Here is a 12,488-nt window from a genome sequence, read left to right as displayed (position 1 = left end):
TCTCAATCAGGCCGTCAGACGAACAGCCTGCATTTCTAAATGTTAAAGGCTTCCTCTCCAACATTCCCACACAGAATTGCCTACTGTGAAAATCAAAGGGAAACATGTTACTAAGTAAAGCAGCAACTTTTATAAAGCAAAACCTGGTATTTTTTACCCTTTTGAACTCTGAGATATACAACCAGCTATTTCCTATTATGATAGGATACAAGGGCCAAGCTTGGGCCCCGCAACGCCTGCAGGAGACGTGCACCCTGCAATCCGCAAGCCGGGATTTTCGGAGGCACGTAGCAGGAGAGCTCTCAATGAGGGCTCAGATTCGTGGGCTCTGCCATTCACCTGCTGGAAGAATGTGGGCATAGATTTCCCTAGGTCTTGGCTTCCCGACAGATAAATAATCATTATGCAGACACAGCTAGTAAAACAGCCCGAGTTGCACAAGTGAAAAGCTCTATTCCAAGTCAGGGATAATAGGAAGGGACATGAGACACTCAATGCCAGTGGACTGAGGCTGGCAAGTTGCCTACAGTCATCTCTGAAATCCCATCTGGAGCATCAGCTTGCAGAAAGACGAGGATGCAGTCCTGGGAAGGCCCTTGCTCTCTCCGCTCCCAGCAAAATTGCCACAAAACGAAGAGATGTGTTCGCGTTTGAGAATCATGCCCACAAACAGTAATATAAAATAAAATCCGGTGTTCGAGCAGTTTTTGATAGAATAAATAATAAATAACAAAAATGCGAACCAAGCGGTACTTTTTTCTTTACTACCTTTTGAAGCATTTTCCAAGCTGCACTGCAAGCTTATTTTAGTGTCATTGTATATATATAAAAATGCAGTAAATGTTATTCTAATGTCCTAATTAATGACAGAACAAATACTCCCACTTAACTCCAGTTTACACTAAGTGTCTAGCCCAAATAATCAAAACTATTTCCATGAAGACAAACATAAAGCGAAGGGGGGGTCAGCGGGCTGGAGCAGGAGTTTGCTTCTCATGCACACTGCAGTTCTCTACCTCCCCATTTCCCAGTTCACCTGTCAGAGACAACACAGTAACCCCCATGCTCCCCGTCAGTCAAATCAGGCTCCTTGAATGCAACTCAGAATTTATGGACAAATTCCAGTCTGCTAAACATGTGTGTGAAACAGGGGCAGCTTTGCTTGGGGCTCAGAAATGGTTTAGAGCAAAAGTGAGAACAGGGCGCGGAGAGGCATCGCAGGAGCCCAGTGGCCATTTACTCCACACTCTCGTCAAAACACGATGAGCAGCAAACTTCCTCATCCGAGAGCCAAAAGCTCTACTGAAAACCTATGGCTTTGAAATAAATCAGATGGCCTTCCAGTGAAAGCCAGTCTCCTTATAAAGACTGACATTATTTAGAAGCCCACCATCAAAGACTTAAATTCTGATTTACAGGAACAGATCAGAAAAACAGCACCTGTCTAATATTAACTGTATTAAGCAGCTATTGTATAGCAATAGTGTTAATCAGTCCTGAAATGCAGTATTTTTTCAAACAAAGCTCACCTGCCAGAAACGCTTATATTCAATTTTACAGCCTTGTCTCCTGAGAGCAAGAAACAGTTCTCAACCTGACAGAGATTTACTTTGGCCAGAGCAGTACTCTACATTTGTGAATCTCGGGAGTCTCAGCAAGCGTCAACTCTTGGGCAATTGCACAAGGAAGAAATAATACTCTGAAGTCATTATTCTGATAAGGATAATGAAAGTTCTCTCTCTGATGCCACTTTATTCCAATGCCTGGTAAATTTTATCTTTCAAATATTCAGGGCTTAAATTTGCAGCCTTCCTGTTTAGCTTGGCTAATTTAAGTGTTAGCTATACTCAGAAGAATATAAGTAGCAGATGAGGCTTTTACAAGCAAACAGTGGTTTTCTGGCTTGAGTTCTTTCATTTCAGTGTATTCTTACTGTCAGAAAATAATACCCAGCTCTTCCAGAAAATCAGTCCCTTTAAAGTACCTTAAGTTCAATCCCTCAGAATAGAAGCGCTAAAGATTTTAAACCTTTATCTACATCTCCAGTGTCTGATGCAGCGATGGACAAATCTGCCTTTGACTAACACCACAAATTTTAATGAGAGGACTTACTCCAAGTCAATATTTAGCCTGGGGAAGTGCATCAGATTTAAGGCTAAGCAAATAACTAACAGAGAGAAATCCTGAAATATTAAATCACAGCCTGTCACTACTGTAACATTTCATTTCCAGATTCCTTTCTAACTGCTGGGTCCTGGTGGTACTTCAAGAACATGTAGATCAGCTACATGAATCACATTGTTTTTCAAACACTGTCACAGAAAAATCATATATGTATGTGTATGTATGAATGTTACATACGTACATTGAGCTGTCATCACTATCAAATTATATGAGCCTAAGCCTTCACACTACAGAAGCACTAAATGTTCTATCTGTAGATTTTTTTCCTCACCACAAAATGTACATGTATTTGAAAATTTCACTTTAACCATAGCAGTTTCCAGGTAAGCAAATGTATTTTTCTGATGATGACAGCATCAAACTATTTCATGTCAAGTTTCGCAGACACACGCATTATTTATATTATCTGTTACAGCCCTTCAGAAGTTTGCTTTCCTACACTGTGCCAATCTTTACTTCATGTCATATAAATATTTGAAAAGCTGAAGCTGTGTTTTTATGAGAAAGTTACTAACAAATTGGCTTGGTGTAAGGCATGTTTAAGAACAGTTACTTATTTATGCAACTTCTTCAAGTATTAATTACATGACGAAAACAGAGATGATTTGCAAACACCGTTCAGCAAATAAACTTTTCTTTTCACAGAAGTAAATGTTAAAACCACATTCTATAAGTTAAGATGAAAATACCCATATTTTATACAATAGTCTTAGCAGAACCCAAAAAAGCTACAAAAATTACAAAGCTCACAGAAGCAGAATTGAATTTGTCATATTTTTCAGACTAACCAACAACAAACCAACAGCATACTCTTCCACAAAATGAGATACTTCCTAATAACATTTATTAAAGGAATTGTTATGGTATGAATCAACTCCTCTAAAGAAAGGAAGTGCAATCATGACCTTATTGGGAGTGTTGCCATTAACGAAGGAAAAGATGAAATTATGGGTTTACCTTTCACAAACAACGCAGGCATTGTTTTGTTAACGTATTCTGGACACTTATAGGTCACCATGTGAAAGTTCCCCCAGAAACATCAGTTGTTTTCATTGATGACCCAGGCTACTCACACAACAGATTTCCATCAAAGTGATTATTCAAATATAGGTGCAAAATAAAAACATTGTTAATTTTATCGGCTTTCACAGGCTATGAAAATGATGCTGGTTCACATTTCCTACTAGTCCAACACGAGCAAGATTCTGGTTACATTGAATCCATTCATGTTGCGTATTTAAAAGTTATTTGCTTTAGCTACCCTAGTCTACTGTGTCATAAACAATAAACAATCCACCTACTACTCATTACCAGCGTATAGCACAATTAGTCCTTTCAAACAAAGTATTGGACCTTCAAAACTTCCCAGCTGCCTTTTGAATGCACTGGCACAAACATGCTTGCCATGCCAAATCAAAATGTACTTGTTTCAGTATGGAAGCTTAATCAGAATTCAAACATACATCTTAAACTGTTAAAAGTTGAAAATCTTGTAGCTGAGCTTAATAAACCACATTGAGGAGTTTTGAGAGCAGTTTTTTAGAGAGGCAAAACTGCACCAGTTGTTATTTTGGTAATGAAGACCTTACTTGACTCATATCACTCAGATTTTTCTATCCCAATTAAAATATACGTCATTCTGATGAAAAAAACCCACCAACCGATCTTTAAAGCTAGCTGTATTCTCACAACACAAGCAGTTGTGTCCTGTTCTCACTTTAGGACCCAGCACTCAGAGAAGACCATGCACAATCTTACCAAGCTGCCATCAACTAGCACTGACAGCTTCTTTTAGCCAGATCTTACCTGAAGACAGAAGCTTGTGAGTGCGTAGGAAACTGATTGCCAGGCGCATTATGGATGCCTTGTCCAGGTGGGAACTGATGTTGTGGGGCAGGGGCAGCTCATGTGCCAGTTCATAGAAAACTTCGGTTTCTTTGCTTCTCCTGCATCTCGCTGCATCTCTTGACTTCTCCTTCCTCCGTTCTGAACTGCTCCTGGTAGGTAAAGGAGAGAAAGGAAAATGCATTTCTTGAAATGCAGTTCACCACTTGAGAGAGGCATTTACAAGAGTACATCTTCTCAGCAACGAATCCATTCTGTCAACTGGTTTAAATCAATTGACCAGACATTAATACCTATTTGCTCCTTTTAAAATGGGAATTAGGAGAGGACTGTCACAACTGGAAAGGGCTCCGATTCTGCAGAAGTCAGCCTTTGGACCCCCTGAATCCCCACTGAGTGTAACAGGATCAAGATCTGCCTTAGGTGAGAGATTCAAAATGAAATAGCAAACTATTATTCCTGAGATTCAGGAAACGTTAAAAATAAAAATTTAGTTTCTTCAATCTAAATTAATTTACTTGAAAATTACTCTGGGATGAGGTGACAATCCATTTTAAAGCTGGAACAATTACAGTGCATGTGGCTGTGTCGTAAGATATAATGACTTGCAATGGCTGTTCCCTACATTAAAATAAAAGTAATAATAGGGTATCAAATTGTGTTTGTGTATGCAACTGTCTCAGCTCTTAACCTGACACTACTCTGGAAAACCACCTTTGTTTGACCATGAAGGATACAAAATAGGAAAGAAAATACTGTTGCATAGAAGAAACCCCTCCTTCGTAGAAGCTATTCTAGTTAAATCACCGCTTCTCCATTGTCTATGAAAACAGATTCCTTCTTGAGTAAAATAACACGACCGATAGAGCCAGCCTCCTTCGAACTCCACAGAGAACAGAAAAGCAGGAAATAACAAAGGGGAAGACATTTTATGAAGCAAGTATGCAAAATTAAGCCACCGAGGGACATAAAGCTAAATTTAACATGCGAGAACACAAGGGCTATGTTTATAATGGAGCTGGGATAGGATAGTTTAAGAGGAAACTTCACTGACTCCAAGGTTCTTTTATAAAGTAGTACGATTCTTATTTCAGAACATGAAGAACCTGAATCCATTCAAAACCATCAGCTTTTTCAACCCCATGTAGCTCTGCTGATACTACAAGTTTCCTTCACTTGCACGAGTTGAGGTTTTGCACCTTAGTCACGCCAACACAGAATATATTTCTTTTCAGGCAGACGCCTGTAATACTCTACCAGTGCAAAGAGCACAGCTTGGATGTGCACAGAACAGGGCGTGGAGATCAGCCCCACCGTTTTTGCTGTTGTGGCTGCACATTCATTTCTAGAATCACCAGCAGCAGCTCTCCATTTGCAAGGCTGCCTAAAAATGAAGCATCTTATAACCTGCTTTTTCCAATGTCAGTATAAAATAATGAGCCTATAAACTAAAAATGGATCAACAACAACAACAACAAAATCCTATCAAACAGGGTATTTCAATATATTCTCTTGTGTGAAGATGATGAGGAACAATATTAATTGCATCACTTAATCCTAGAAACTGTTCCAATCATGGTTGGTCTCATATAAAACTGCATAAAATAGAAAGAGTATTAATACATAGTAACATATTCTAAAGAAGACAACCATTTCTAGAAGAGTTAGACGGCCTGCAAAAGCTTCTAGCATGAAAACCACAGGTGGCTTTGTAAATCAGAAAGAAGGAAAAATAGCCAGGGTGTGTGTTAAATACTAGGAGTATAGTTACAGTAAGGGGTTTGCTGCGGCCCAGGCAAGGCTGGGCATTCAGCATCATCATCCAAAGCAGAAGTGTGCTCACAACACATCAGCAGGGCCCTCGTGCTGCAAAACATGTGAAGCTGGGCATACGCTTAGGGATCAGATAGGTGCTCACCGTTGGGTGTGCTAACAGGGCAAGGGGCCTCATAAATGCTTACAGTATCTTCTCAAGATCCACGATCAGCCCTCGGCAAACCTCTTTCACAATTATTTTGCCTGAGGTGAGTATTTTGTAACATGGCCTCTGTTACAGGAGGTATGAACGGGATGAGACCTACACACGTTTCAGTACATAACGGCAGGATCCACCTTTGATAATGACTTCAGGGGCATCGCTGGAACCAATACCAACCCGCCCAAGTTTGAATCTAAAGGATCAGGTATTCACAAGGTGACACTAACTCCTTACTTTTATCCTTGCCAAGTAAGAGTCACACTACATCCATGTAAAAAAAAGTGCCTTCGTACAGCTGTCCAAGAAGGTAAAACAGAAAACGCCCTGTGTCCTCCTGGGGCAGGTGCTGGGAACAGGAGAGCCATACGAACTGCTTACACCGATGCTTCTTTCAGAGGTACGGCTTGCTCTCTAAAGAAAAATGTGCCTACACTGTGCCTATAAAGTTGCCAGACTGGGAATAAATAGTCTCAGTTTCTAATTCTACCAATGAAATAAAAGAGAAAACAGAAACAAAACCTACATGGCAATATTTGCAAGCATTTCCAATTGCAGCTTAGAAAATTTAACTTGAACCATAAATGTTCGAGCTCTGCTCTAAATCTAGAGCCCACAATTTTCACATTAGAACCAACTTGGGCAAAACAAGATCCAATCCCTCCTCGTTTAAATATGAAACTTTGGGAACCAAGGCCAAAGCTGTGTCGCAATTTGTGCAGTAAAAATGGTTTGTATAAGACAGGGTCTCTCATGACACCACTCCGGCCACAAAGAAAAATATTTAGTTTTGCTAACCTCTGTAAATATAATTTTGAAGTGTGGCTAATGAGACAAGCTGGTTTCATTAACCATAGGTTGCTCAAGGTTTCTAATAACTAATGCTATGAGCAGAGAATGAGTTTTTTTTTTTCTCTGTGCAGCAGATGCTTTCCCTCAACACTGCTGACTGTCGTGCTTGGTTTCTCTGCAGAGAGACATCATCGTTCATTACACACCGCATGAGAGCTTTCTCACATCAGAAAACATGGGGAGGAATCAGCCTGCCTGGTTGCTTTCAAAAGACCTTCTTGCTCACCCATTATCATTTTAAATAAACAATTTGCTTGTTAAGCATTTCCCCCCATGGCTTCCTGCACCTCCATTTTCCTCCCCTTCTTCCCTCGCTCAGCACACCCGCCCGTCGCGTTGTGATTGTAGCCAGCCCGGCACAGGCCCACAGAGGCCCAAAACACCCGCACGCCGCTTGCCCCCCACACCTTCCCCCCCAGCAGACCTCTGCGCTTGCTGGCTGTCCCTCCCAGGGACACCCGTGGCAAAGACGGTCGGTCTGTGCTTACTCGTCCTGGTTGCAAAAGCCTCCAAAAATTGCAGTCGAGTGACAGAATCCCGCAAAAAGCAGTATTTTCAGTGTTTTCGCTTGCAGGCGGCAGGCCATTAACTCTCTCTGCAGTTACCCCCATTTTATGCATGGGATTAGCATTTTACCCGGGGCGAGGCTGGTCTACCCACAGCTGGAGAGTGAAAATGTAACTGCTCAACAACCTGCCTGTTTGAAGGCCAGGAAGAAAGGCTGACACCGAATCCTCTTCACACATCATTAGGGCAATAGAGAAAAGGCCCAGACTCCAGCTAATTTATGAATCATTCCCTCCCAGCACATAAACCACTCACTCACGTGGCAAAAAAAGAGCACACATGTGCGTCACTGCTTGGGGAAAGTGACGCAAGCAGAAGCAGAAACCTCACTCACCCAAACCTGTGTCAGATTTTTAAAAATGCAGAGGGAGAGAGAGGAGAAAGCCACCACAGATCAGTCCACCCGTACGCTGGTGCAAGTCCTGGAGGTGCTGCAGGGAAGCCTCCTGGGAGCTCCCCAATGCTCGTTCCTTCAGGAGTCCCGGCATCTGGGAGGATAAGGCCCTGCTTGGCCACACACGCACATTGCAATCGCAGCCTGACCATTCCCGATAAAATGACAAGAAAGGAATGGAAAAGCTCAAATCTCCGCTGGAAACAGGGTGAGCGAGCTCAGGAATGGGCCTGGGGACTCCACTCAGGACTTGGCTACGCCGAGGGTGGCCGGGAGGCTCGAGGAGAAGGAAAACAAAGGCGCCGCTTCCCAGCAAGGACTCCCCCCGGGCTGCCGGATGATGCTCCGGGGCTACAGCGCTTACACGCAGCAAGATGTAGGGAATGGAAGAGTTAATGCAGCGCAGGCAGCTCCCCGCCACAGAACACAAGTATGGCACTGTACCCCCAGGACGGCTGTTTACCTGATTTCCCACTCCCTCCTAGCCATGTTTAGTTTGCGCTCTGAAAATAGAACTTCTGGGCCAGCGCATGTGAGCAAAGATGACAAACAACTTGCCCTTTCAGGTGAAGCTCACAAATTTTCAGGAGTAAAAGCTCTCCGCACTTCTCACAATAACCCAAACAAGAAACCGGTCCCAGGGGTACACCCACGCACGGGAACAGGGCACGCAATCCCACCCGCTGGAAGCATCCAAAGGGGTGTAGGAATGCCCTGCATGGATCCCAGGAGCCAGATTCCTATCCCCTTGCTCATCTCCAACAGTCTCCTTGCGACACCGCTTCACTGAAATCGGCGGGAATGTCTGCAGACGAAGGTCTTGCTCGCTTGGGGTGAAGATCATAATCTGGGTTTCCTCTGTTGCTGCAGGACTGGAAACTCCAGGCACGGCAAGTTATTAGCAAAACCTGAAGCCCCACACAACCACTCCGGCCTAAATAACCTTGCAAAACTACCATGTCGGCTTAGGGACTGTGTTCCCAGCGCTCACTGCTGCAATAGCTCCGGACTCCGACAGCCACGAGAAATGCTGGGGCAGCCAGCCCGGGCTGGGGTCCGCGCTGCTGCCACTGCCCTGCCCGGACAACTGCAGAAAGTACCTGCGACCCAGACACAGCAGGGATCAGCCCCACAAACACTGGGGGGCAAACAGACCACCCCCTGCACGGGAGCTTACGTGCAGGCATACGGCGTCACTCCCTGGTCTGAAGTAGGGTTAGGCACCCACACAACCCTCCTCGGCTCAGCAGAGAGGGACCGACCTGACGTTTCGGTACTGTTTCCATTGGCTGTGACCATACTCCCTTCTCTGGAGTCTCAATCCTGCTAGTAGTTCATCTCCACCAGTAATCCCTGCCCACCACCTCCACCCATACATCTCCCTGGTCCTTCCCACACATAGTTACCCCCTCAAAGCCCTTTGGTACCCACTCAGCTGAAGATGGTGCCGGGTGGTCAGCTTCAGCGGTCCTCCCTTCTGTCAAGGACATCGGTGGCCTCCTTTAAGCTGATGGAGGGGACTTGCCAAGATAGCAATCTTCTGCTCAGGGTTTCGCTGCTTACAACAAGTCCATGTGGGTTGATACTTTGGTTGTGTACACACACGCTTGCTTGTTTAAGACTAGGCAGCACGATAATTGCAGTGAATTACACTCCCACCTTGCAGGTCCAGATCACAGAAGCTTTTAGAGAAATTGTAATCCGCACCTTGCATAAAAATATCTTATATGTAACCTGGTAGCCTTCACTCGTACATACATACTGCATGACGCATTCGTACAACGCTTTGAAATACGTAGTTCAGACTGACTCGCTCGAGATTACTTCATGATTTCGGTGACCCTTGGACTTTGCTTCAAACTGCCATGTATGCAAGCTAGTAAAACAACAGGCATATTACTTTATATCCAATGGCTGCTTATTAAATGTTTCTACCTCCAGCACTTTAAAGGTCAAGAATCCACAGTTAATTAAGCTGTCACATGAAATTTCTGTAGTAAATGCTCAATTTCGAATGGTTTGGAGTTAAAGCTTCAAATGCTAGCTGGCAGAACAAGAAAAATACATTCTAAGGGTGCAAAGATAAGAAAATATTTTACAGCACAGATAAATAAAAAAAAAAGATCAGATGCTTAGCATAAAAAAAAATTTCCAATTCAAACCAGTAAAAACTCAGTAAAAATATTTTTACAGGCAGTACTGTTTTTGATAACAAAAAAGATTTATTTCAACTAGCAAATCTGTTTTTTTCTGTGTGTTTATATTTTGCTTTACCTTCTGCTCAGCAAATCCCTAGATGATTTGAAGCAGGGTAATATCTAAAGAGGAGTTTCGCTGACTGTGAGGCGCTCCATAGCTAGCTCCGAACCACACTGCTTGACGGCCCCAGAGGTGGGCTTGCACAGACACCAAGCAGCCAGCCCTCATGCTTACTTAGCCTTAAAATTCCTTTAAAAAGTATTTGTAACCATTCTACCTGACGAGCAATTTATTCTAGATGGCATGCTGTGCTTTTGAAAGCCCCTTCCATTAAAGTAATAAAAGTGACCATCAGTAAATAAAAAGTGCTACAAACAGCAATTTACTCGTTCACCAGGAGCTCGGGCCAAACTATGAAAGCTGTGAATGAAACCCATACACGGTGCCGTAAGATCCCTCCTTATACCTCTTTCCAGTGAAAATAATTATTTCTACAGGCTGAGAAGACACCAGATGCCCAGGTTCAGCACACCAGCAAGAGCCATAGGAAGGGGAAGGATGCAGAGTTATTCTTGGACGGAGAAAAAAAAAAAAAAGGCTTGAAGATATGTGGAGTGCTGATGGCGGGCAAGTGCTAAAGCAGCGTTGCTGCACATTGGGATATAGCATCCCGTACACAGACAAAACAATTACAAATGACGCCAAAATGGGGAATTCATTAATAGAGGAAATGAGAGTTCGAAGGTAACAAGAAAAGCTACAACAGAAAGGGCTATTACAAAAACAAGGAAACGAAATACCTTCCACCCTTCCTTTAAAGCTGCCCTAACTTACAGTAACTCACCACTGACTCCTTGGTTTGACTGAGGGATTTCTTGTGTTTCTGTACATACCCACTAATAACAAATCACTGCTAGTTCAGTAAAGCTTGGCACCTACTGCCATATCAATATGTGATGCAATTCCTTCCTCCAAGTTTAAAACCAAAGGCTAGATGAGGGTCAGGAGAATGAGAAATACGAGTGTCTCAGGGACAGACGAGGGAAGAGTTTGTGTTAAGGGCGAGGAACTCATTTCCATTCTCATTAGGCCTTTTCAAAGGATGCTTGGCAAACCGACAGGGGACTTGGCTAGTACGATTAGAGTATCAAGAGACGAGTGAATACCAAACTTTTGGTGTCTTTGAGCATATTTATGATTCACTAAGTCCATGTCACCCTAGGACCACCACAGCTGACAGTAACACAGCCAGGAATGTTTTCTTGAATGAGGAACACATCAACTCTTTAGACAGGATGAATTCCATATAAACTTTAAAACCACATGTAAGACTGTAACTTCTCCAATGTCTGAAGTCCTGATCGTACCTTTAGGCTTAATAATTAAGCTGTACTGGATTTGTATTTTATTTATTTTCATGAACATTCCTGGCATTTATTTCTGAAAAAAAGGTGGTTCCGGGACAAAAAAAGATTACACCTATACAGTTCTAAAATGCTTACACCACTAGCATCTTTTTATACCACTAGCTGCATTAAATGCAGCTACTGAAAGAAAAACACTTTGCACCTGCAATTTAAAGTATCATTGTGAAGACTGCAGTTGTCACAACAACTAAATAGCACTTTGGGAGTTCAATGTTGAAAACCTTACTGAGGCTGCAGGAGCACTTAGATATTTTTAAAGCATTTGGGTTCACAATATGTCACCAGAGTCTGATAAATTTAATCACAGTAAGCAAAACAACGTCTACAGGATTTATGTTCTACCATTTTTTCCTCTAGTTTTACGAGTACCTTAAACTAGAAAGATAAGTATTAGGATTTCAGCAGCCAGTAATCTGGTCCTGGATTATTTTACGATGCTGCGAGTGCAGCCCGTTCTGCAGTCGCCATGCCAGCATGAGCCTGGTACCTCAGAGGACATGCCGAACGCGTTGTTCCTGGGAACCGCGCGAGGCCCACGCCATGCAGAGAAGACGGCAGGCTGCTGTTTGATCATCAGATAGAGGCATTATCTTTCTGCCTTTTCAACCCACTCCCTACATTAGGGGTAGATGGCAGAGAGACTTTTCTTGTGGCTTAAGTTTTCAGGCAGAGCAGTTTCCTGCTCCAAGTCTCTGCGTGCTCAGCAAGCCCCAGTGCCGGTCACAGAAAGGGTCAGGACAGCTCTGGATCAGCCTTGTAAAGCTGCTGCAGCCCAAACTTAAAACAGATCAGTGAAACACCTCCTCCATCTTCCAAAATAATAAGGAAATTTGGAGAGAAATAAGCAGCCCAACACATGGTCAAATCGCAGTCAGGGGAGCACAAAGTCATCTAAACTCAGTCTTCCTTCCCGAGACTGGTTTTGCACTGCTCTGCTCCATCAAGATATGGGATCATGGATTCCTTCCTTGTGGCAATCAGTTCTTTGATACCAGCCAAGATATGGCAAGTTTCAGAGATAACCTTCAGACTAAAAAAGCCCACC

The 12,488-nt window shown here is 43.1% G+C and overlaps 1 protein-coding gene and 1 long non-coding RNA gene across 5 annotated transcripts in view; one reads left to right on the top strand and one right to left on the bottom strand.

Annotated features, from left to right (window-relative positions):
• EPAS1 (endothelial PAS domain protein 1) overlaps positions 1 to 12,488 on the bottom strand; it is an 82,019-nt gene that overhangs the window by 33,302 nt on the left and 36,229 nt on the right. For all 4 annotated transcript variants that reach the window (XM_087777248.1, XM_087777246.1, XM_087777244.1 and 1 more), the window contains exon 2: positions 3,991 to 4,181. In XM_087777248.1, coding sequence (XP_087633374.1) covers positions 3,991 to 4,181 — 191 coding nt within the window. The remainder of the gene's footprint in view (positions 1 to 3,990; positions 4,182 to 12,488) is intronic.
• Positions 1 to 12,488, top strand: part of LOC148053240 (uncharacterized) — a 95,108-nt gene that overhangs the window by 71,536 nt on the left and 11,084 nt on the right. The gene's annotated exons all lie outside the window — the stretch shown is intronic.

Source organism: Nipponia nippon, unplaced genomic scaffold, assembly GCF_047370975.1.
Source record: "Nipponia nippon isolate SJK-2023a ecotype South Korea unplaced genomic scaffold, ASM4737097v1 scaffold_4, whole genome shotgun sequence".
NCBI lineage: Eukaryota > Metazoa > Chordata > Aves > Pelecaniformes > Threskiornithidae > Nipponia > Nipponia nippon.
Note: the sequence above shows the minus strand (reverse complement) of the source record. Positions and strands in the feature narration are given on the sequence as shown.